This window comes from Haliotis asinina, chromosome 14, assembly GCF_037392515.1.
Source record: "Haliotis asinina isolate JCU_RB_2024 chromosome 14, JCU_Hal_asi_v2, whole genome shotgun sequence".
NCBI classification, from domain to species: Eukaryota; Metazoa; Mollusca; class Gastropoda; order Lepetellida; family Haliotidae; genus Haliotis; species Haliotis asinina.
Window position 1 is genome coordinate 7,424,099 of NC_090293.1, and position 25,643 is coordinate 7,449,741.

At 40.2% G+C, this 25,643-nt stretch overlaps 1 protein-coding gene across 1 annotated transcript; it reads left to right on the forward strand.

Moving 5' to 3' along the window:
- Positions 1–1,271: 1,271 nt before the first annotated feature.
- On the forward strand, positions 1,272–14,502 carry LOC137261606 (uncharacterized). Its single transcript, XM_067799383.1, has 5 exons — positions 1,272–1,442; positions 7,368–7,511; positions 9,885–10,162; positions 10,369–10,697; positions 13,951–14,502. Exons 1-5 carry the CDS (start codon positions 1,388–1,390, stop codon positions 14,219–14,221), a joined length of 1,077 nt encoding a protein of 358 aa, XP_067655484.1. The 5' UTR covers positions 1,272–1,387; the 3' UTR covers positions 14,222–14,502.
- The last annotated feature ends 11,141 nt before the right edge of the window (positions 14,503–25,643 follow it).

Here is a 25,643-nt window from a genome sequence, read left to right on the forward strand (position 1 = left end):
CATTTTGGGCGGTATAAGCCAAGCAAAATGTTCATATGCACATTATCCAGAAATATCTTTGAGGTGTCCAAAAACGTGTGCACTTAATGCTCCGTATCTAAAGCAATGGGTTTGTCGTAACAGATCTTCATCAAATAGTCCTGTCTGTAAACGTTGTAGTTTAGGCTATGTCTTCCCCGTGGCCATAAGCAATGTACTTTTTCCAGCTTAATGAGTTGTGACTTGTTTACAGATTCGAACGTGTTACCGATACTTGCAAACACACAGTTAGGTAAATAGTTTCATAATTCAAAAGTGTTGCTTTTGGTTTGATCATGACTGTATGAACTCTAAACTCCTGGGGTTGGGGAAATTTATGCATGCCATCCTGTCTTTGTACAAGAGCACATGGTCACTTGACTGACGTGTCGGCATTACTGAACGCTAGACAGATATCTTTCAGGTACATTCATGGTGGTATAGGATATAAGGTTTTTGATATGCTTTATGAAAACTTAGTACAACCCATTTGTGTTGACACTTATGATTAAGTTGAATCAACGGTGTTCAAAACCAGGCAAGTCGGTTCTATCTTGCCAGTAAACCCCCAAACATTGCGGTTCTTTACCTCTAATAAATCGGTAAAAAAGAAAAGAAAAAGAAATCCTACTGTTTAGGCGTCTTCAGCATTTTATTGAAAATACAAAATTAAGAAGTGCCATGGTCCCGCAGTCTTAGACGATCCTGGTGTAGTACCATTTATTGTTGTACAAGCCTGGCAATGGCCGACATCAAATATATTGAACTTCAGAAGAATTTATTACTAAACATTGATCATCAAGAATGGCTGCATCAGGTACAGAATGACAATGGCCAATGGAACGGTAACAAGCTTCATATCTATCATCTTTTAAAGTCTACTCTGTGTACTGAAACCTCTGTCCAAACCTCTGAGATTGCACCTCAACATCCCGAGTACGATACGTTGTGTCACTTGAATTTCTAGTCTGTGGAAAAAACGCACGCACGCACGCACGCACGCACGCACGCACGCACGCTCGCACGCACGCACGCACGCACGCACGCACGCACGCACACACACCACGAGCAACATGACACTATGAAGTCGTCATGATTGAAGATCTTGATCCCGGAGTTATGGGAATTCATGCTTGAAGATCTTGATCCCGGAGTTATGGGAAGTCATGCTTGAAGACCTTGATCCCGGATTGGAAGTATATCTACTATATCGATTAAATATTGACGCTTCCTCTGCAACAGTAAATGTATTTATTTGCAGTATAACCAACCCGCCTCAGATTGGCAAGCCAATAGACTCGTTGACCTGAAGATCGATCTTTTTACGCCTGTGTTTGTAGCGAGACTATATCACTAGACACGCGAAACGATGGACGGGTTAGGCGTGTTTGCGGTTCTCGCGATATACCTGCAACTTGTGTGCGGTAAGTTGGACAATTATTTTGAAGACAAATACTTTCCAGAATACTCTTAACATAAAAAAATTTACACTGTAATATAACTTCAAAATATATTCATATCCATATGATCTGTCAAATGGGACTTTCTTAAGTTTGTATTCCTGTCTGTTCATTTTCCGAAGGAGGCGGGCTTGGGGAAGGGTTGGATCCGTTGAGAAAATATTATATGTGAGGTAAAACATCTTGTATCCTGACAATGTCAGAGACAAGCTGTGGTTCTAAACTGCCAAATATTGGAAATCGAATGACAATCAACAATAACCATTTGTGGTATCGTCAGTGCTAAGCATAGAAGTCGCAAAAATGCCGTTCACATGTAATTAAATTAAAGTTTCAGCTATCTATTAAAACCACCGTTCCATTTGTTTGCTGTTGGTGCGGCCTGTGAAAAGAAAAACATACTATAAAACTTTAGAAACATTATGAAAACTGCAATCTTTAGGTAAAGGAAACCTGATGAAGTCATGTTATGTACATTATGGGTTGTACCTCTTCGCCAGTCTAGCTTGATATGCAAAGAGCACATGAATACTTATTTCATTGATGAGCCACACACGTAAATAAAGAAAAAACATATTAAAATTACCTCGAATTTTAAGAGTGCTTATTACTAGCATATGGCACTAGTTATTGTATGCATATGCACTGTTGCTGTCACTTCTCAGGCAGTACACCTGTATCAGCGGCAGAACCACTGCTGGAGTCCAGGTCCAGGTGTGTGTCTCAGCTAGGTTTTTCTGTCAAATTCAGTCTTGCACTATTTAGTGATTGTAAGAGCAATTGTCCATTTCACCAGTTTAATAAAGGTGTGCAATTAATGTGACATATATAAAAATCATGTCTTTCAAGTATTGATTCTAGGGTCAACATGCTAACAGCTATTAAAGCTTGGCATACGTTAAGGTTTTCGTTGTTTATCGCCGCAGTCGGCAACTTTCCAGTTATTTGACGGTGGTCTGGACCAGACAATCCACTGATTGCATCATGTACGTCGATGTAGATAGATAGATAGATAGATAGATAGATAGATAGATAGATAGATAGATAGATAGATAGATAGATATGTATGTATAGTTTGGGTTTATTTAAGTTCAGCATAGAATGAAATTACAGCTTCTGAAGATGTCACATTGTAACACTAATACTTAAGTGTAGTAGTACACATAGTTATTTCAGCAGTATACGTGAAGAAGCGAGTTAGGATACCACATGCCACCGATTCATTAACTTTCCTCTTCTGGCTCCGTGGAAATCTAGCACGTCATTGGCTAGTAGAATAGTGGTTAAAGAGTTCGATTCCCCACACGGGTACAATTTGTGAAGTACACTACTGGTGTTCCCCGCTGTGATAATGCTGGAATATTGCTTAAAGTGGCGTAAAAGTTCACTCACCTGCTAGAATGGTATCTTAGAGAGATGTCCTGAACCTTGTCAGTCTTAAATACATGAACATTTCGAAGGATGCATTCTAATGGGAACATAAATTAAATTAATTAGGTGATATTCCCGGTTGGCTGACAGTCAGACAGACAGACAGATTTTTTTATTTAAGTCTGACTTAGATACATATCAATTTTGAATATGTCCATTCAAAAATATACAAGTAAAAATATTGAGGCACAGAACAAGGGATTATGAGAGACTAAGGCATAGGCAAGAAGAAAAGCTTAAAATAAGTTTTAAAAAGTATGGTTAATAGATGAAAACATTGCAGCTTTTCTACAATCTGTAGAAAAAAAGGTGTATAAGAGAGTGGATGAAATAGCATTGCAGGTATTGCATTGCATTGTCATATTGTTACACATTTTGCTTTTATTGTGCATATAAGGTTAGACTCAAATAAACTGTCTGCCTGTTTGTCTGTCTGACTAAGAAGTGGCTTGTAACCGGCAAGGATGGCAAGACATCAGCTTTTCTTGTTATAGTCAATTTTATCCATGTAAATGATCTACTTAACGTAAGGAAAACAGCAGCTGGGCCCTTATTCTCGAAACGTTCGTAGCCTTAAGAATTCTTAACTTTGATCGTAGCCGATGTCTTAAGAATGTGCTTAAGAAGTTCGTAGGGTTAAGACCGGTTTGAGAATAGTTGGGCAGGGCCCAGATTTTCGAAGATTTCTTAGCACTGAGATAGTCGTAAGTTAATGTAAAGATGTAAGATAAAAAGGACCTATTTGACGGCAGCATATAACGTAATATACGTCATATAACGTCGTCAGCAGACAATATTTTGTTATCAAACATTTCAGCAAAATCAACACCTGAGAAATATTAGTGCTGCACGGCAGTAGCAGATGCATATGATAATGCTAATCTATGACTGCCTACAAATTTAACTAAACGCATACTCTGAATTAAACACCTCCATGCGTCGTGTCATTGTAAGTTAAAACAGATCCGACAATGAATAGATTCAGCGGTGTCTTTCAGAAATATGTTTTCTTAGACGCACGTAGGTAGTTCTCCTATGGACTTCATAAGTGTAAATAATTAACGTGTTTGTCGTCATTATTAAGTGAGTGAGTTGGGCTTTACCTCGCTTTTACCAATATCACGGCGAGGAACATCAGTGCTACAAACGTTGCACCAATGTGGGGAATAGAACTCGGACCTGCGGCATGACGCGATAACGCTGAAACTACTATGCTACACCACCGCCCCGTTATCAGTAAGACATGAGTTTGGAATGATCGGCACTTTAACACCTTAATAGTAAACCAACTGAAAAACTGATAAGAGTTGCTTCACCTCGTGTTACAACAACAACAACAACAACAACAACAACAACAACTGGACATGGCATGACCTTACGCTAAATTGTTTTGCTCTACATAAGACTCCACCCTTATCAATATTTTCGTTGAAAGCAAATAATAGATTTGGTAATTTTTTTATATACCAGAATGTGTACCTGTTTATAGAGCAGACATATTTCATCAATAATTATGTTCCTGACATTTTAAAATAACAATAGCTAATTTCAATACCATTACTTTATAACACCAGATTTATTTCTGGTTGACAGGATCATGTGGTAAGATCTTAGTGCAAAGCCAGCCGTGGGCCATCGCCGAGAAGTGTGCAATCCTGGCTGGGACATTGTCTCACTATGGCCCACGGTAAAGGATAACAATACATTTTTCAAAACGCGATGATTGGTCAATATGTTGCATTGTCGCATTACAATAATGTCCCGCTCTGGTCAGCTTTGTCGGAATTTGATTGATATTTAAGGACAACGCCGCGAAAATGTCCGTACCAGGACAGCATAGATAACATGTAAGAAACATTGACATCTGTGGCTTGCTTTAATACAGTTCACAATGACCCGATGTTCGACCCAACGTTACAGGGGCAGTAATGACTCCACAATTATACCCTTATCAATACCATCTCTACACAAATGCACTGAGACATGGATTTAATAGAGTGTTAAGTGGTCAGCTATAGTTATCTGCACAGATGAAAGCACTGTCTGTGTGTATGTGACGCTGTAAACAAGTGTACCACGTGTTGCCGAATATTTGTTTGTTGTTTACTGCTTTGTGAAAACAACCCCAATTGATAGAAGAGTTTCTAAATACAGAATGCGATAAAAATATAACATTCCCACAGCAGGGCCAAGGTACTGTAAAGGGAAAAGTGACAAAGGTATTACTGCACGTGTGAGGCGCGAAAATATCCGAACACGTCAGATAGTTCGATCCGTTGAGTTTATGATCGCACTGAGCAATATTCTCGGCATGTCAAGCCCGCCTGTAAATTTTCAAGTGTGGACTAGACAATAGAGAGATCGATATAGAGAGCAAGCGACGTCTTTCTGAGCACAACAGCACCTTCGGTTCTAAAGTTAAATTTTTAAATACTCCGCAGATGATATTTAAAGGCTTCATATCGCATCAAACTTCTGTAAAAGTATATCCGTTTCTCTCAGTAATACTAACTATCAGACCTCGGGGAAGCCCCCTTATCATTTATTCCAAGTAAGTATTTCGTTTACAGTATTAAGTTAAAACGTTTGAAGGAATAAAGCAACGTTGCATTATATCGATTATCGCGCCCGCTATCGGGCGAAAATAATTTCAAGCCAACAACACAGAGTTATGTCCCTGGTGCTCTCTTTATGAATATCCCACCCACAACTTGTGATTGAAACCACTTCAATCGACAATTTCCAAAGTCGGAGCCATTGTCTGCATTCTATGTATGGCACGTGTTTTTGTTTTTGGAAGCTGCTCGCCTGGATTTTTCAATTATCGATTTCAAGCGAATCGAAGAGTTTTATAGCACCAGTAGGAAGCTAAAATGGATTCATAGGCCCCATTTATGTTTAATATAGGCTAACATGTTGTCGAAAATGTGTGATATTGTGTCTTAAAATTGCAGGTCGCTATTTGAAACATCTAATCAAACCGTCCAGGGTTTTAATATGAAAACTAGAGAATCTCCAAAGAACTCTTCAACTGTTTATAAACGATGAAACATAAAAAAACAGAAAAATGTGAATGTCCTGATATGAATCTAGGCAAGTCTAACACTGCCAGTTAGAACTGACCACATATTCGTTTCTGTCGGAACTGGCTGATTACAATGTACCCTGGGGACTTAGGTTACCTGGCCTGTAGGGTAGTCTTTTCGGGGTAGTATCCATAGACAGTATGGAGTATGGAGATCAGAAACGTGTTTAGCAGCTAAAATAGATATCTGTCAAAGCTAAAAGCCTCAATTTGTTTTTATTTATGAGAAAGAAAAATGTTTTCATATCTTTCTATTGAGAGCAATTTCTATTTCATCAGTCTGAAGCATTAAAGAAAGCCACAGATGGCAATGTTTCTTACATGTTATCTATGCTGTCCTGGTACGGACAAACTCAGACAAAGCTGACCAAAGCAGGACATTATAGTAATGCGACAATGCAACATATTGACCAATCATCGCGTTATTTCGAGCATTTTCTGGCTCAGTATATTGTCTTTGAACGGCCCCAACCCATGCCCGAACAGCTAATGATAGGTTCGTAACACGATGGTGCTTTCATACGGCCTTATTTTAAAGTCGGGCACGTCTTAAAGCCACACATACACAAACTGCAGAACTGTAAACCCGGAAACGATTATCAGATGCAACGACCCCATAGTAACCGTTACTGGATCATCGTTGCAATTGCTTGCTCGCATTCTGGACGTCCAATCTGGAGAAACGTATCTTTCACTGTATCGCGATACTGTATTGAACACGACGTGGTGATGTACAAATATCGCTTTCTCATCTCGTTTTATCGCTTACTCGTTTGATACTATCGCTTTCTCGCACTGTGATATCTCGTTCTCTCCTCTTGTTATGGTTTTATGATTTGGTGTTGACCATAGTAGTCAGACATTTTCAAGATGACACCACTTTCATATTGATATATTCACAAACATTATGTGTAGGCACATAGTACGTGACGTATGAAAATAGATGAATCTTAAATTTTTAAATGGTGGATATTCCAAATCAATACAGGTTCACTACTTGGTCAAGAAATCAAGCGAAACAATTTTCAGCGTGAGTGACTTTGATTGGGGTTATCGTCCCTTTGAACATTATTTCGGTCAGAGTATTGTCAGCTTGAACAGGTGGTGATCTTGTAGGTTCGCCGATTTGGTAAAGAGTGTACCCTAGTGTAATAAACACACAACTCTTATCTGAATTATTTAGGACCCTACTGTCATCTTAGCTCAATGCCGTAGATCGATGCTTGTGCTGTTGATCACTGGATTGTCTGTTTCAGACGCAGTTATTTTCAGGTTGCCTCCATATAGCTGGAATACTGCTGTTTGCCGCGCAAAACTAAACCCACTCACTCACTCACTCACCCTTAAAGCTGCTGATACATTTGTTTCCCCAGGAGCAACAACGCCGGTGGATGACTTGCTGTGCGGCCGCGACTATTGTGTGGAACAAGATGGAGTATACTGTGATACCAAGTCGAAGACCTGCAAATGCCCCACAGAAATGATTGGGAACGGCAGGGTCGAGTGTGTTGATCCTAGTAAGTTGTCTCCCTTGATGGTGCGATCGGTATGGTAACAGCTCAACAGCCATCATTGCCAAGAATCGTGGCAAACCAATCAAATCGCTCGTAGTAAAACACATTTCAGTCCATGAAAATTACGGAACCGTCTAACTTTGAAACTTCGCTAAATTTTACAAAGAACAGTTTAAACAAAAACTTTGAACTAAAGGATGAGCAACTTTCAACACTGAAACATATTTGCAAAGGGAATGACCGTTAAGCTGTTTTTGTACACGGGAATGTAGGCTATTTTAAGAGCCTATATTTGGAAATTCAGAGTTATCTAATACTAGACTGTTTTCACCTCCATGCCCGTTTGACAAGGCCCACTCACAAACATGGCCACGATATGAGTACGAGACGCCATCCAGCCTGCCGTAATGACACGAGTAGTTACAAATGACAAAATCTTACAGTATAGTATATTTTCCACCAATCGGATGGCCTGAATATATACTCATGGAAAACGTTAAGGGAACGCATGAAATAGCTGTGACTTTTAATCTCTGAAACAGTCAAGTGATGAAAATCAATATCGGGCGTCTGTGGAGAACTGCTTGGCATCGTCGTGGCATGCTGCGAATGAGTGTACGGATGGTACCAATCGGAATTCTACGCCATTCTTCCTGGAGAGCCGCGAAAAGTTCATCCAAATTGTTGGGTTGAACAGGTCTGTCCCGAACATTGCGGCCAAGAACATCCCAAAAATGTTCGATGGGGTTAAGGTCAGGACTTTTAGCCTTCCATTACAACACCCGGACACCTGCAACCCTCAGACTGTCCAGACAAACATGAGCGATGTGAGGGCGGGCATTGTCATGCTGGAACCCGAACATTCGACCTGCCGTCCGCGCAAAGGGGATCACAGTCGGGTTCAAGATCTCGTCACGATATCACACACCTGTTATCCTGCCATCAACACGCACAAGATCTGTTTTGTGGTTAAAGGTAAACCCGCCCCACACCATAACAGAGCCCCCTCCATAACGATCATGCTGTTTGATGGTGCAGGCACTGTGACGTTCCCCAAAGCGTCTCCAAACTTGAATTTGACCGTCATTAAGGTCTAGTGTGCACTTGCTCTCATCACTAAACATGACGTTTCTCCATTGACGTACGGTTCTTCCTCCATGGTTCTGTACCCACTGCAGTCTCAAGCGTTTGTGTTGCCCAGTCATGTCGATTCCAACCAATGGACGGCGGCTTTTTAGACCAGCCGATTTAAGACGATTACGCACTGTACGTGAACAAATTCTGACGTTTGTTCTTCGTCTGAATTCCGTATTGATTTTGGAGGAGGATTTGATTTGAATAATTCGTAGGGTCCGGTCATCCCGTGGGATGGTTTCTTTTTCTGTCCCCATCCACGCCTCATTTTGACGGCACCAGTCACTCTATATAGATTCGAATGTCTGGATATCACACTAACAGACATGTAAAATGTTGTTGCAACCTGTCGTAATGAGCTTCCACCATTAACCACGCCGATTGCCTCTCATTTCTGTGCCAGAGTTAAGCACTGTCTCGCCATGTTAACAATGTTTTTAACCGTTGTGTTTGACAGTGCACATACATGTCACGTGTAAATGTAAGTGCATGTAACTTCAGCAGCATGTAGTGCACGTGCATGGAAAGCATTATGGTGAGATTGAGTGAACTGCTCTTCACGAAAACGATAATACACGGCGCTGACGTTAGTAAACAGAAATTTTGAATTGCCCTAAGAAACATGCGTTCCCTTACATTTTTCCATGAGTATATGTATATTTGTGCGGATCTCTTCAGATCACGTGAATGTCAAGGCCATCTATGGCCGATAAGTGAGTATGATTACCGATGATTTGGGAGACAAAATGTCGAGGAAATGATGTGTGGGTGTTAAGTTTTGAACCCGTGGAATGCTGCAGCCGATCGAATCTAACCCTACATAGATGCTGTCAACGTGAGTGGAATTAATAGTGGTGTCAAAATGGTGATCCATGATTTTGGAGCGAGGAAGTAGAGAAACCTGCGGAGGTAGCTGTTTACGATGAGTCGCGGCGTGTAACTTTTGAAATAGTGATCCGATTGTGACCATTTATAGCTCATAGGGAAATCATTTAGCTTTCGATCTGTATAGCTTGGCGGGGCCTTAAATTATTTTGATTTTTGACAGCGGAGGGGTTGCATATCCTGATGTTTCATCCTGAACCCCAATAACATCATTGGTAAAAGTGAAAAGATCCAAAGTAAAAACAGCGAATACCAATGAAAACATTAGCAGTAATAGGGTAATTACAGTTTATTGTCATGAAAGGATATAGTAAACAAGATTTCTGAAATGTCAATATTGTTCTTGCCCTTCTCCAGCAAAGAAATGCTTGTGTACCATCCACGGAGACCCGCACATCATCAGCTTCGGCCATGACTCTTTCACGTTTCCGCTCCCGTGTCATCACGTTCTTGCTGATTTTGTAACGCCCCCAACCGCAAGAACGCCGAACGGGTGCAAGGTGACCATCGGTGGAAGAGCAACCTACCCGCCCAATGGAAAGAATACAATCTACTCTTTTGAACGTCAGATCGAGGTGGTCGTTTCAACTTCTGCCAACGTATTTGCTGCGATTCTCAACGAAAATGGCTTTGCAGTAAGATATAAATTTGTATTCAAATGGTGAACTAACAGTTGATTGTTCCATATCTATTGAAATTTACATTTATACTTACTTACTCTCTCTCTCTCTCTCTCTCTCTCTCACACACACACACACACGCGCGCGCGTGCGCACAAAATCATCACCTGTACAATCAATCACGCAGTTCAGGCTAAAATCATCGCTTATGCTGATTTCAGTGGAAAAAACTCCGACGGGTGGGCCCCAGGAGGAGGAGGTCAAGAATTGGGCGTCTCACAGTCCAAACTGGACATGACTTCAGCGACTTCTTCTTCCTCCACGTCATGCCATGCGACATCACTGTCAAGTTCAGGGACTACGATGGGTATTTCGCTTTGTCCAAACCTGTTGGTTCCAAAGGTACGGCAGGTGCTTGCGGCACATGTAACACCGCCATCAAACCCGGGGACAAGGCCAACAGACTCCCAGTGAAAACAGAGATGGAGCGCTATCTTGAGGCACTCTCTAAAGTCAGTCCAATCGATGGATCACCGGCCAATGAGGACCCGTATGTATCATTTTTCACACTCACTTTCAAAAGAAACATAAGTATCTGTTTTAACCTATCTTTAGCTCGTGTTTTTACCAGAGCACGATGGAGCATTCTTGTCAAGACTGATACTAACATTGAACATTAGAATACCATTATGTCTTTTACCCGGCAATCATAGGGTAATCCAGACTAAAACAAACTATAAACCCATGCTTGAATGAGGCTAAAATGAGACATATGGAATTATGTTTCCATCGTGGTGCAATTGATAGGGGCACAACAGTCGCACACCGCTAGTGTTTCAATGATTCTTTTGCAGCCGGTGTTGAAACCGCATGTATTTGTTTTGGTCACATCCAGTTTTCAAACGTGTACTTTGTTTTGCTCGACAGTGTAGGTTTGAAATGTCGCATCTGAAATGACTGATTAATGCAGTCAGCAACATTCCATTCATATGTACATATGCTTCACATATACCGAATTTACTCTGGCATCCTTCAGCCCGAGATAAAGCGGAAACCCAGAGGTCCTGAGATTGTCAAGGCTGCTAGTTATTATTGGTTCGAATGTTCGATCGATTTGAAGTGTTAGGTTACTTCATCCTTCGTAAGTGATAAACTTTTAATGATTGCATCACTTTGGTCTACTTTCACTAAAACGCTATCTTTCACTGACATAATGCTCCAAACGGAATTCAACCCATGACTGAGAAGATCGATTTGATGCTCATTCATGTTAAACACTGTACCGGTCGTGAATAATGATACAGGAGATGCAAGCCTACCAGTGCTTTGTGTTGCGTGAATAATGTGCCGTGATAAACGTACAAGAAATCCCCTCAGAACCAGCAAAATTCAACACTGAGATGTCTGATATTTTCAATAACTTGTATTCAGCAAAGAACCCAGCAAGATACAAAGGTACACAAAAGAGGTTTCATGTACAATACGACTGAGTCAGGCCTGACGACGAACGGTCAGGCAGGGGTTATATTGGTCAAGCGTTGACGAGCCAGTGTGATGTTACCCGGAGTCAACACAACCAGCCTTTATATATAAAGTCACTAACTCGACCATCGTCATCAATGTAGAATTCTCTAGTAGTCTCGCGGAAGTAAACAATTAATCAAGGAAGGCAACTCTAGAGCACTTGCTTAAAGGCCTGCTGCTAAAGTATGAAAAGTACAGACCATTTATGATAGGAAATGTGACCCACAATAACAATCACTCAACACTTTAAACATTGTGACCCAAATAATAATTATTCCTTAATTAATAATTATACAAGTTACAGAAAATACACTGGTAACATATGATACATCTGTCGTGTCAGTTCGTGACACTCTCATCCCACAAGTGATAGTCAGTGTCAGTTCGTGACACTCTCATCCCACAAGTGATAGTCAGACATGTCATATCTTCCCCTTGATCAAAGCATTAGCTTTGCAGACAAATTTGTTTCAAAATCTGAATTACCTACACTTCAAATGCTCTTAGTTGGATTATTTTTGTGTGATTATTGCGTGCTTGTCCTCGTAGGTCGGCTGTTTTTCATGTTCTATCGCTGGTTTGTCTTGTTAGCACATTATAACTTCCAGGCAGCAGTCAAAGAGCTGTCATGTTGGTGGACGTGGCATCAAGCAACCACCAAACAAATATCGACAACTAATGTAATAAACGTTGACGTGTGGAGAAGACATAGTCAGCAGTAAATGTCACATTCAAGAGAAATGAGGGGGAGTGATTTGACAAGTCATTATTGACATGTCGTCCGTGCCTGACAAGTCATTACTGACATGTCGTCCGTGCCTGACAAGTCATTACTGACATGTCGTCCGTGCCTGACAAGTCATTACTGACATGCCGTCCGTGCCTGACAAGTCATTACTGACATGTCGTCCGTGCCTGACAAGTCATTACTGACATGTCGTCCGTACCTGACAAGTCATTACTGACATGTCGTCCGTGCCTGACAAGTCATTACTGACATGTCGTCCGTGCCTGACAAGTCATTACTGACATGCCAACTGACATGCAGTGCCATGGCCATGACTGACTGGCTTACTGTGAATATTAACTGAATATTACTAACAGTGACTCTCCTTTCATCCCGCAAGTACTACTGACATTTCTGTAGTCCTTATATCGACATGGATTTTGAGTATGTATTTCATTCCTCTATCCTAACATGCAGCTGAGTAACGATATTTTATTGCTCGTCACATGTGCTGTACCTAATTCTTCACATCAGCAACAACAGATTCTGGGAGTATATGTGTGACTGATGGTTGGAGGCCAGTCACAATGTCGACATTATAATACAGTAGTGATAGAACATACCCCTTTAACATATAACCGTATGTTATATCGACACTAATACGGATATATCAACACACACACTAACGCTGGTCCATAAATGCAAGAATCGTGAAACTCGTTATGTGTATATATACTACAACCCTTTAGTTTTATCCTCACCTCACCTGAAGAAGAGACTAGAATCTGTCTCGAAACGTTGTGACCTTGTATAATAAAGAAGTTGAACCATAAAGCACTGTTAGTTTGATTCCTCCAACTTCTAAATGCCTTTGAAACAACTTAAGAATCGTGAACTCGACACTTTGCCCCATTCTATAACACATCCACACTGTCCTTTCTGATGGATGGAATCCTGTTGCAGGCACCGTGGACACGAAACCATACACCATCAGTTTTCACAGTGACCACATTTCGCTCGCTGATTCTATCAAAATGGCACACCACTAAAATCTACACCCCTGACTTCCGCACAAAGACAACCTGGTCCAGACACGGATGGAAAAGTAACAAAAAGAGTTATAACAAACCGCAGTCGTATTTCCTTATTCACAGATCCTGTAACGCTGTAAAACACCGACCGACCTCCAGACATCTTATACATCTGTCAACTAACCCATGCTGATATGTCTTTATCCACTGATCTGTAACACATTGACCTACATCCAGCCATCTTATACATCTGCCAACAAACCCATGCTGATATGTCTTTATCCACTGATCCTTTAACACATTGACCTACATACAGCCATCTTGTTCACCTGCCAACAAACTCACTATCATATTTCTTTAGCCACAAGTCCTGTAGCACAAGTCCTCCAGACATCTTGTCCATCTGTCTACAAACCCATCCTGATATTTCATTAGCCACCGATCCTGTAGCAGACTGACCGACATTCCACACATCTTGTCCAACTGCCAACAAACTCATCCATATATTTCTTTATCCACAGATCCTGTAACACACTGACCGACCTCCAGAAATCTTGTCCAGCTGATAAGAAACCTGCTGCCGTGGAGTTCTGTAGCATTCTACTGCAGGATCTAAAGACCAACGAATGCCTTGTGAAGGCAGCTGGCACCAAGGGGGTAGCGGATAGCTTCGTGTCCTGCTTCAAGAGTGTCTGCGAAGGAACTGCGCCATGTGGACTTATCGCTGGATTGTTCAAGGGCTGCGCAAACACCTTCGTGGTCAAATCGTACCAGGCCAGCAAATGCAAGTGACCATCGTCATATCAATGATTGTAATGATGTCTAGATAAATGTCCATTACTTTAGACATTCTTAAGCGAAATAATGATTTCATATGTTATGTTTGGATTTGGAGGTTTTGTCTGTGCGGTACATCTTTGAAGTGAATTTTCTTCTTTAAGATTTATTAATGCACAGGGCAGTATACACAACAGGAAACATTAATGACAAAGAAACTTATAATATGCCATGTTGCAATAATTGTTTTATATCAGTTCTTATGTTTGAAGCATTATAAACAATCACAGACATAATATTTGGCTTTGTTTTTTTCCATTAGTGTTTTTGCATGTCGTAATATAAATATAGTTGGCAAAAGAAAGTGAAGACCCTTATTACTGATCTATATATTCACAGCAAACCTTACAATGTGCTAAAGTAGTACATTTAATGAAGCCAGCATTGGGGACAATGCAACAACTGTGTCTATGAGAAACTCATCGCAGTTTCATCAGATTTTATAGATATGGGTGAGCTTAAGTCAATAGTCACTTTGGAGCAATAGGTGACAGTTCTAATCACCAGACTAACCACATTGACACGAAAATATAGGTAATGTGTTTTAAATGCATGAATACACTTTGCGACTCGAAGGCGCATTGAATCAACACCATCTTTGCTACACGTTTAGTTATTTTACCTCCTTCTCATGATACGTACGTGCTGTGTGGTGGCCTAGTGGTCCCTGTCTCGCTGAAAAACCAGGTTTGATTCCCTGCATCGATAATGTGTCTATTCCTATATCTATTACTGCTATCTTCGCTGTGAATATGTATGTAAACCATACTCATTAGTCATCAAGTCCGCCGGAAAGCAATCGCGTGTGGACCATGGATGCTAGTGGTTGATAACATGAGCATCTATCCTCTCTCTCTTTTGCGGCGGTCTGTTAATACTCAAGTCCCGCAGTCGGGTTGAGACTACAACCAAGTCAACGAAGTCACCAGGTCTAGCATACCATCGAGCTTACCATAGCTTATTGTGTGTATTAACTGCTTGCTCTTCGTGGTGGCGACTAACGGGACTTGGTTTCACACGTGTTCCAATCCCAATTTATTGTGTAGATCGATGCTCATAATGTTGATCACTGGATTATCTCGCCCAGTCTTGATTATTTACAGACCGCCGCCTTATAGCTGGAATATTACTAAGCGCGGCCTTAAACTGAACTCACTGTTTGCGGAAACATATATATCTACATATAGATGATATACAGCACACCCTAACATCGACAGGTATTTAATTCTTAATGAAGAATTGTCGCCAAGCGGACGCGTCTAACGTGGATATTTGTCAACACACTCGCCCCGATTTTCACAAAGTGAATAATCAAATTACTAATAACACATATAACACTGTAACGATATGTAAGGTATTATTATATTAATATTTTTATTATTATAGGATATTTATATAGCGCACATATCCATGCAACTATTGCTTGCTCAAGGCGCTGGTATTTGTTTCCCTCGATCATTGGATGTCCGTATCAGCGTCACATCATATTATCAATCTCAACTCTCTGGGGAGTATACAACTCTTGATGCCACTAGGCGCACCGAGTTTATTGTTGCTCTCTCATCCCAACTAGGTACCCGATTCATACGAGGGGAAGTCAATAAGTTCATAGAAGTGGGTGCTGATATATCCTTGGTGATGTTGTCATTGGTGTCATTATTGAGTTGATTCATCTGTGACTCTGTATACTGATACCCAACCTTCCTCGAGCATTTACTTGAGAGTTAGAGCCTTTAAAAGACGATTACCCTGCACAAATCATGGAAACCTCCAAAACTGAGTTTCGTGCAGTTATCAAGTTTCTCACTATAGAAGGTGTGAATGCAACCGAAATCCACAAACGCATGATCAATGTGTATGGCGAGGAAGCCCCTCAATATTCCACTGTGGCAAAATGGTCAGCTGAGTTTAAGCGAGGTCGCAGCTCCTTGGAAGATGACCCACGGTCAGGAAGACCTTCTGAAGCCATTACAGAAGATACAATTGCCCGGATCCAACGCTTAATTATGTCCGATCGGAGAATAAAGGTGGACGAGATAGCTTGAGAGTGTGGCATTTCACATGGAAGTGTTTGCACAGTGATCCATGAACACCTGCACATGTCCAAGGTATCCGCAAGATGGGTCCCTCGTAACCTAAATGCACATGATCGTCACCAGAGAGTTGAATCCAGTCGTGAGCTGTTGGACATCTACAACGCTGATCCTGATAACTTTCATGCTCGTCTGGTTACTGGGGATGAAACCTGGATTCATCACTGGGATCCCGAAACCAAACAAGAATCCATGCAGTGGAAGCACAAGCATTCTCCTGCACCCAAGAAGTTCAAAACACAACCTTCTGCTGGCAAGATCATGGCAACCGTTTTCTGGGATTCAAAGGGTGTGATTCTCATAGACTATAAACCACCTAAAACTACGATCACAGGGGCTTACTATGCTGACTTGTTGAAAAGATTGAGAGCGGCCATCAAAGAGAAGAGGCGTGGGAAGTTGACAGCTGGAGTTATGCTTCTCCACGACAATGCACCAGTCCAAAAGAGCCGTGTTGCACAAGCTTCTCTTCAACAATGTGGCTTCGAACAACTAAACCATCCCCCATACAGTCCAGATCTGGCCCCCAGCGACTACTATCTGTTTCGCAATTTGAAATCTCACTTGCGTGGAACAAGATTTGCCAATGATGATGACCTCAAGGCAACAACAGAGGCGTGGCTGAGGGACCAATCTGAAGACTTCTATTTCAAGGGCATAGACAGTCTCAAAGACAAATGGGCAAAATGCATCGAGGTTCAGGGAGACTATATTGAAAAATAAAACCAATATCACAACCATTGTGTTCTGTTTTATATCGAGTTCTATGAACATATTGACTTCCCCTCGTAGCTGGGTGGTCCGGGACACATAATGTACTTTGTCCAAGTTCACTACACGTTGATGTACCCGCAACTAGGTGTGTGCACGTACATGTATTCATGTGGCCAACATCTGGTCATATACCAACGGATTCATGGGTTCTTTTAAGTGCACAGGGTTGTGTACTGCACACTAGGGATTACGACAACACAGAAAGAGTCTGCACACAAAGTTGACTCCAAGGTGTTTACGTCCGGTCACAGGTGGGCTCGATCCCGACGCCCCAACCTCACTGTATCACAAGCCAGGCGCCTTAGCCAGTTCGCCCACCGCGCTCCCAAACTGTTAAGTGATAATTCCCAAGTGGAAACATTATTTTAACCAAAACATCAGTCAAGTTATTTTCGTCACATCAGGTGAACAAAGACATTATTGTGACGTAGCCAACAATTGTATTCTAAAAGTAGCTACATTTTTAAATGAGTGAGTGAGTATGGCTTTACGCCACTCTTAACAATATTCCATCAGTATCATGGTGGAGGACACCAGAAATGGACATCACATATTGTTACCATGTGGGGAATTAAACCTAGACCTTCGGCGTGAGTAGCAGACGCTGTAACCACTAGGCTATTACCACTGGAAAATCACTGGAAGGGGAATGTTGGTTCAAAACAGAGCAGCTGTACAGATTCAAAGACAGTACAATATGAAAGCATGGGGTTATTTGATCAAAAACGTGGTCAGGCTTCTACAATAGGCGACTTAGCGAAAGGGAGTAAGTATAGTTTTACGTCTGAAAGGCAGTTAAACGTTGGACGAACATGAATGCATGACATGTTTTATGGATAACTTCTTTTTTGTTATTACACGACGTTAAGAGCTAATTCTTGCTCCTCCGCCAGGAGAACGACCCATCATTGCTATCATGTATCAACGTATCTTGTATTAATATTCCAGCTGTATGGCGATGGTCTGTCCATAGTCGAGTCTGGTCTAGACATTCCAGTGATCAAAACATGATCTTCTATGTACACAAGTTGGGATACAAACACATGTATAAACCAAGGCAGCGAGCCTGACCCCGTTTCTCGCCATTTACGGCAAACATTGGTTGCTGAAGATCAACTCTAACCCGGATGTTCATGGGTTGGCTTCGTGAAAACTGAAAGTCACGCAACTATTCGTGTTTTTGTAACGTGAGATGACCCAGGTAAACACTCTAACCTCATGTAGTGGAACGGTTCTTTCTATGATGTTCGGCATGTAACTCAAGCAGATATAGTTGTAGACTTTTCTTATCACAAATCCAAACATGATCGGTCCTGCTTAATATCAGCTGAAGCAAAGCTATACACCGGCAACTCTGCCACAGAGTGAATAGTCAGTCATACAGACCCTGAAGCAAAGCTATACACCGGCAACTCTGTTACCGAGTGAATAGTCAGTCATACAAACCCCGAAGCAAAGATATCCAAGAAAGCCCATGCAAGTCTAGATTCCCACAGCTTCACTTGAGTTCCTTTTCATTTTATTGTATTTTATAAACTATGAACTTTTTTCTGTAAAATCTGTTGATTTCAGAGACTAGTTAGTCTACACATTAAATAACACTGACCATAACACCCCTGAGACGTCAGCTATGCCACTTGTACCCGTCCAATGCTGTTATGTTCACACTTTGTCCAATATACATCATATACCAAGTCATTCAAAGTGAGTGAATCAGTTATTTTACATTTACGCCGCTTTTAGTGTTCGGCGTGACCAGCGATCGCTAGCTATAGGCTACCCTTTTACCCCAGCCATTGTCAAAGTTTGACTATCGACGTACTGTGCATCTAATCCTGTCAAGAAACTGGATTCAGAAGCCACGAAAATATGCCTAAATAAAGCCGCCATCATAAGCCTCATCAGACGTGAGGCAGTGGCTACATCTTTGACTGGAAGTTATTACCTGAAGTCCGGCTGGAAGTCCCGGTAAAGACACTAGGTAGACCTCTCACAAGAACATTATCTAAAGGTATGACTAGAAGAATCAGTAGAAACACTTGATAGACCCCTGATAAAGAATTGGTATCAAAAACCTGACTAAACGATCCTGCAAGGAGCCTTGACCAGAAGTATGTCTAAAGCAGTCTCAGTAGAAACACTAGCTAGACCCTTGACAAGAACCTAAAAGCCTCAGTAGAAACACTAGCTAGACCTTTGACAAGAACTTTAAAGTCTCATCAGAAACACTACTCTAGAAAGACCTTTGACAAGAACCTAAACGTCTCAGTAGAAACACTACCTAGACCTTTGACAAGAATTTTAAAGTCTCAGTAGAAACACTAGCTAGACCTTTGACAAGAACCTAAAAGTCTCATCAGAAACACTAGTCTAGTAAGACCTTTGACAAGAACCTAAAAGTCTCAGTAGAAACACTACCTAGACCTTTGACAAGAACTTTAAAGTCTCAGTAGAAACACTAGCTAGACCTTTGACAAGAACTTTAAAGTCTCATCAGAAACACTAGTCTAGTAAGACGTTTGACAAGAACCTAAAAGTCTCAGTAGAAACACTAGCTAGACCTTTGACAAGAAGTTTAAAGTCTCATCAGACACACTAGTCTTGTAAGACCTTTGACAAGAACCTAAAAGTCTCAGTAGAAACACTACCTAGACCTTTGACAAGAACTTTAAAGTTTCATCAGAAACACTAGTGTAGTAAGACCTTTGACAAGAACCTAAAAGCCTCAGTAGAAACACTAGCTAGACCTTTGACAAGAACTTTAAAGTCTCATCAGAAACACTAGTCTAGTAAGACCTTTGACAAGAACCTAAAAGTCTCAGTAGAAACACTAGCTAGACCTTTGACAAGAACCTAAAAGTCTCATCAGAAACACTACCTAGCTAGACCTTTGACAAGAACTTTAAAGTCTCAGTAGAAACACTAGCTAGACCTTTGACAAGAACTTTAAAGTCTCATCAGAAACACTAGTCTAGTAAGACCTTTGACAAGAACCTAAAAGTCTCAGTAGAAACACTACCTAGACCTTTGACAAGAACTTTAAAGTCTCAGTAGAAACACTAGCTAGACCTTTGACAAGAACTTTAAAGTTTCATCAGAAACACTAGTGTAGTAAGACCTTTGACAAGAACCTAAAAGTCTCAGTAGAAACACTAGCTAGACCTTTGACAAGAACCTTAAAGTCTCATCAGAAACACTAGTCTAGTAAGACCTTTGACAAGAACCTAAAAGTCTCAGTAGAAACACTAGCTAGACCTTTGACAAGAACTTTAAAGTCTCATCAGAAACACTAGTCTAGCAAGACCTTTGACAAGAACCTAAAAGTCTCAGTAGAAACACTAGCTAGACCTTTGACAAGAAGTTTAAAGTCTCATCAGAAACACTAGTCTTGTAAGACCTTTGACAAGAACCTAAAAGTCTCAGTAGAAACACTAGCTAGACCTTTGACAAGAACTTTAAAGTTTCATCAGAAACACTAGTGTAGTAAGACCTTTGACAAGAACCTAAAAGCCTCAGTAGAAACACTAGCTAGACCTTTGACAAGAACCTTAAAGTCTCATCAGAAACACTAGTCTAGTAAGACCTTTGACAAGAACCTAAAAGTCTCAGAAGAAACACTAGCTAGACCTTTAACAAGAACCTAAAAGTCTCATCAGAAACACTACCTAGACCTTTGACAAGAACTTTAAAGTCTCAGTAGAAACACTAGCTAGACCTTTGACAAGAACTTTAAAGTCTCATCAGAAACACTACTCTAGTAAAACCTTTGACAAGAACCTAAAAGTCTCAGTAGAAACACTACCTAGACCTTTGACAAGAACTTTAAAGTCTCAGTAGAAACACTAGCTAGACCTTTGACAAGAACTTTAAAGTTTCATCAGAAACACTAGTGTAGTAAGACCTTTGACAAGAACCTAAAAGCCTCAGTAGAAACACTAGCTAGACCTTTGACAAGAACCTTAAAGTCTCATCAGAAACACTAGTCTAGCAAGACCTTTGACAAGAACCTAAAAGTCTCAGTAGAAACACTAGCTAGACCTTTGACAAGAACTTTAAAGTCTCAGTAGAAACACTAGTCTAGACCTTTGACAAGAACTTTAAAGTCTCATCAGAAACACTAGTCTAGTAAGACCTTTGACAAGAACCTAAAAGTCTCAGTAGAAACACTAGCTAGACCTTTGACAAGAACTTTAAAGTCTCATCAGACACACTAGTCTAGTAAGACATTTGACAAGAACCTAAAAGTCTCAGTAGAAACACTAGCTAGACCTTTGACAAGAACTTTAAAGTTTCATCAGAAACACTAGTGTAGTAAGACCTTTGACAAGAACCTAAAAGTCTCAGTAGAAACACTAGCTAGACCTTTGACAAGAACTTTAAAGTCTCAGTAGAAACACTAGTCTAGACCTTTGACAAGAACTTTAAAGTCTCATCAGAAACACTACTCTAGTAAGACCTTTGACAAGAACCTAAAAGTCTCAGTAGAAACACTACCTAGACCTTTGACAAGAACTTTAAAGTCTCAGTAGAAACACTAGCTAGACCTTTGACAAGAACTTTAAAGTTTCATAAGAAACACTAGTCTTGTAAGACCTTTGACAAGAACCTAAAAGCCTCATCAGAAACACTAGTCTAGTAAGACCTTTGACAAGAACCTAAAGTCTCAGTAGAAACACTAGCTAGACCTTTGACAAGAACTTTAAAGTTTCATCAGAAACACTAGTGTAGTAAGACCTTTGACAAGAACCTAAAAGTCTCAGTAGAAACACTAGCTAGACCTTTGACAAGAACTTTAAAGTCTCAGTAGAAACACTAGTCTAGACCTTTGACAAGAACTTTAAAGTCTCATCAGAAACACTAGTCTAGTAAGACCTTTGAGAAGAACCTTAAAGTCTCATCAGAAACACTAATCTAGTAAGACCTTTGACAAGAACCTAAAGTCTCAGTAGAAACACTAGCTAGACCTTTGACAAGAACCTAAAAGTCTCATCAGAAACACTAGCTAGACCTTTGACAAGAACTTTAAAGTCTCAGTAGAAACACTAGCTAGACCTTTGAGAAGAACTTTAAAGTCTCATCAGAAACACTAGTCTAGTAAGACCTTTGACAAGAACCTAAAAGTCTCAGTAGAAACACTACCTAGACCTTTGACAAGAACTTTAAAGTCTCAGTAGAAACACTAGCTAGACCTTTGACAAGAACTTTAAAGTTTCATCAGAAACACTAGTCTTGTAAGACCTTTGACAAGAACCTAAAAGCCTCAGTAGAAACACTAGCTAGACCTTTGACAAGAACCTTAAAGTCTCATCAGAAACACTAGTCTAGTAAGACCTTTGACAAGAACCTAAAAGTCTCAGTAGAAACACTAGCTAGACCTTTGACAAGAACTTTAAAGTCTCAGTAGAAACACTAGCTTGACCTTTGACAAGAACTTTAAAGTCTCATCAGAAACACTAGTGTAGTAAGACCTTTGACAAGAACCTAAAAGCCTCAGTAGAAACACTAGCTAGACCTTTGACAAGAACCTTAAAGTCTCATCAGACACACTAGTCTTGTAAGACCTTCGACAAGAACCTAAAAGTGTCAGTAGAAACACTAGCTAGACCTTTGACAAGAACCTAAAAGTCTCATCAGAAACACTACTCTAGTAAGACCTTTGACAAGAACCTAAAAGTCTCAGTAGAAACACTAGCTAGACCTTTGACAAGAACATTAAAGTCTCAGTAGAAACACTAGCTAGACCTTTGACAAGAACTTTAAAGTCTCATCAGAAACACTAGTGTAGTAAGACCTTTGACAAGAACCTAAAAGCCTCAGTAGAAACACTAGCTAGACCTTTGACAAGAACCTTAAAGTCTCATCAGAAACACTAGTCTAGTAAGACCTTTGACAAGAACCTAAAAGTCTCAGTAAAAACACTAGCTAGACCTTTGACAAGAACCTAAAAGTCTCATCAGAAACACTACCTAGACCTTTGACAAGAACTTTAAAGTCTCATCAGAAACACTAGTCTAGTAAGAACTTTGACAAGAACTTAAGAGCCTCAGTAGAAACACTAGCTAGACCTTTGACAAGAACCTTAAAGTCTCATCAGAAATACTAGTCTAGTAAGACCTTTGACAAGAACCTAAAAGTCTCAGTAGAAACACTACCTAGACCTTTGACAAGAACTTTAAAGTCTCAGTAGAAACACTAGCTAGACCTTTGACAAGAACTTTAAAGTCTCATCAGAAACACTAGTCTAGTAAGACCTTTGACAAGAACCTAAAAGTCTCAGTAGAAACACTACCTAGACCTTTGACAAGAACTTTAAAGTCTCATCAGACACACTAGTCTTGTAAGACCTTCGACAAGAACCTAAAAGTCTCAGTAGAAACACTAGCTAGACCTTTGACAAGAACTTTAAAGTTTCATCAGAAACACTAGTGTAGCAAGACCTTTGACAAGAACCTAAAAGCCTCAGTAGAAACACTAGCTAGACCTTTGAAAAGAACCTTAGTCTCATCAAAAAACACTAGTCTAGTAAGACCTTTGACAAGAACCTAAAAGTCTCAGTAGAAACACTAGCTAGACCTTTGACAAGAACTTTAAAGTCTCAGTAGAAACACTAGCTAGACCATTGACAAGAACTTTAAAGTCTCATCAGAAACACTAGTGTAGTAAGACCTTTGACAAGAACCTAAAAGCCTCAGTAGAAACACTAGCTAGACCTTTGACAAGAACCTTAAAGTCTCATCAGAAACACTAGTCTAGAAAGACCTTTGACAAGAACCTAAAAGTCTCAGTAGAAACACTAGCTAGACCTTTGACAAGAACTTTAAAGTCTCATCAGAAACACTAGTGTAGTAAGACCTTTGACAAGAACCTAAAAGCCTCAGTAGAAACACTAGCTAGACCTTTGACAAGAACTTTAAAGTCTCATCAGAAACACTAGTCTAGTAAGACATTTGACAAGAACCTAAAAGTCTCAGTAGAAACACTACCTAGACCTTTGACAAGAACTTTAAAGTCTCATCAGACACACTAGTCTTGTAAGACCTTCGACAAGAACCTAAAAGTCTCAATAGAAACACTACCTAGACCTTTGACAAGAACTTTAAAGTTGCATCAGAAACACTAGTGTAGTAAGACCTTTGACAAGAACCTAAAAGCCTCAGTAGAAACACTAGCTAGACCTTTGACAAGAACCTTAAAGTCTCATCAGAAACACTAGTCTAGTAAGACCTTTGACAAGAACCTAAAAGTCTCAGTAGAAACACTAGCTAGACCTTTGACAAGAACCTAAAAGTCTCAGTAGAAACACTACCTAGACCTTTGACAAGAACTTTAAAGTCTAAGTAGAAACACTAGCTAGACCTTTGACAAGAACTTTAAAGTCTCATCAGAAACACTACTCTAGTAAGACCTTTGACAAGAACCTAAAAGTCTCAGTAGAAGCACTAGCTAGACCTTTGACAAGAACTTTAAAGTCTCAGTAGAAACACTAGCTAGACCTTTGACAAGAACTTTAAGGTCTCATCAGAAACACTAGTCTAGTAAGACCTTTGACAAGAACCTAAAAGTCTCAGTAGAAACACTAGCTAGACCTTTGACAAGAACTTTAAAGTCTAAGTAGAAACACTAGCTAGACCTTTGACAAGAACTTTAAAGTGTCATCAGAAACACTAGTCTAGTAAGACCTTTGACAAGAACCTAAAAGTCTCAGTAGAAACACTACCTAGACCTTTGACAAGAACTTTAAAGTCTCATCAGACACACTAGTCTTGTAAGACCTTTGACAAGAACCTAAAAGTCTCAGTAGAAACACTAGCTAGACCTTTGACAAGAACTTTAAAGTTTCATCAGAAACACTAGTCTAGTAAGACCTTTGACAAGAACCTAAAAGCCTCATTAGAAACACTAGCTAGACCTTTGACAAGAACCTAAAAGTCTCATCAGAAACACTAGTCTAGTAAGACCTTTGACAAGAACCTAAAAGTCTCATCAGAAACACTAGCTAGACCTTTGACAAGAACTTTAAAGTCTCATCAGACACACTAGTCTTGTAAGACCTTTGACAAGAACCTAAAAGTCTCAGTAGAAACACTAGCTAGACCTTTGACAAGAACTTTAAAGTTTCATCGGAAACACTAGTGTAGTAAGACCTTTGACAAGAACCTAAAAGTCTCAGTAGAAACACTAGCTAGACCTTTGACAAGAACTTTAAAGTCTCAGTAGAAACACTAGCTAGACCTTTGACAAGAACTTTAAAGTCTCATCAGAAACACTAGTCTAGAAAGACCTTTGACAAGACCCTAAAAGTCTCAGTAGAAACACTAGCTAGACCTTTGACAAGAACTTTAAAGTCTCATCAGACACACTAGTCTTGTAAGACCTTCGACAAGAACCTAAAAGTCTCAGTAGAAACACTAGCTAGACCTTTGACAAGAACTTTAAAGTCTCATCAGAAACACTAGTCTAGTAAGACCTTTGACAAGAACCTAAAAGTCTCAGTAGAAACACTAGCTAGA

Bases quoted from the DNA above. Each gene is read 5' to 3' on its own strand.
- LOC137261606 (XM_067799383.1), top strand. From the start codon at position 1,388: ATGGACGGGTTAGGCGTGTTTGCGGTTCTCGCGATATACCTGCAACTT. The intron at 10,163-10,368 runs GTAAGATATAAA...TGCTGATTTCAG, and splicing joins TCAACGAAAATGGCTTTGCA to TGGAAAAAACTCCGACGGGT. The intron at 10,698-13,950 runs GTATGTATCATT...CTTTATCCACAG, and splicing joins TCACCGGCCAATGAGGACCC to ATCCTGTAACACACTGACCG.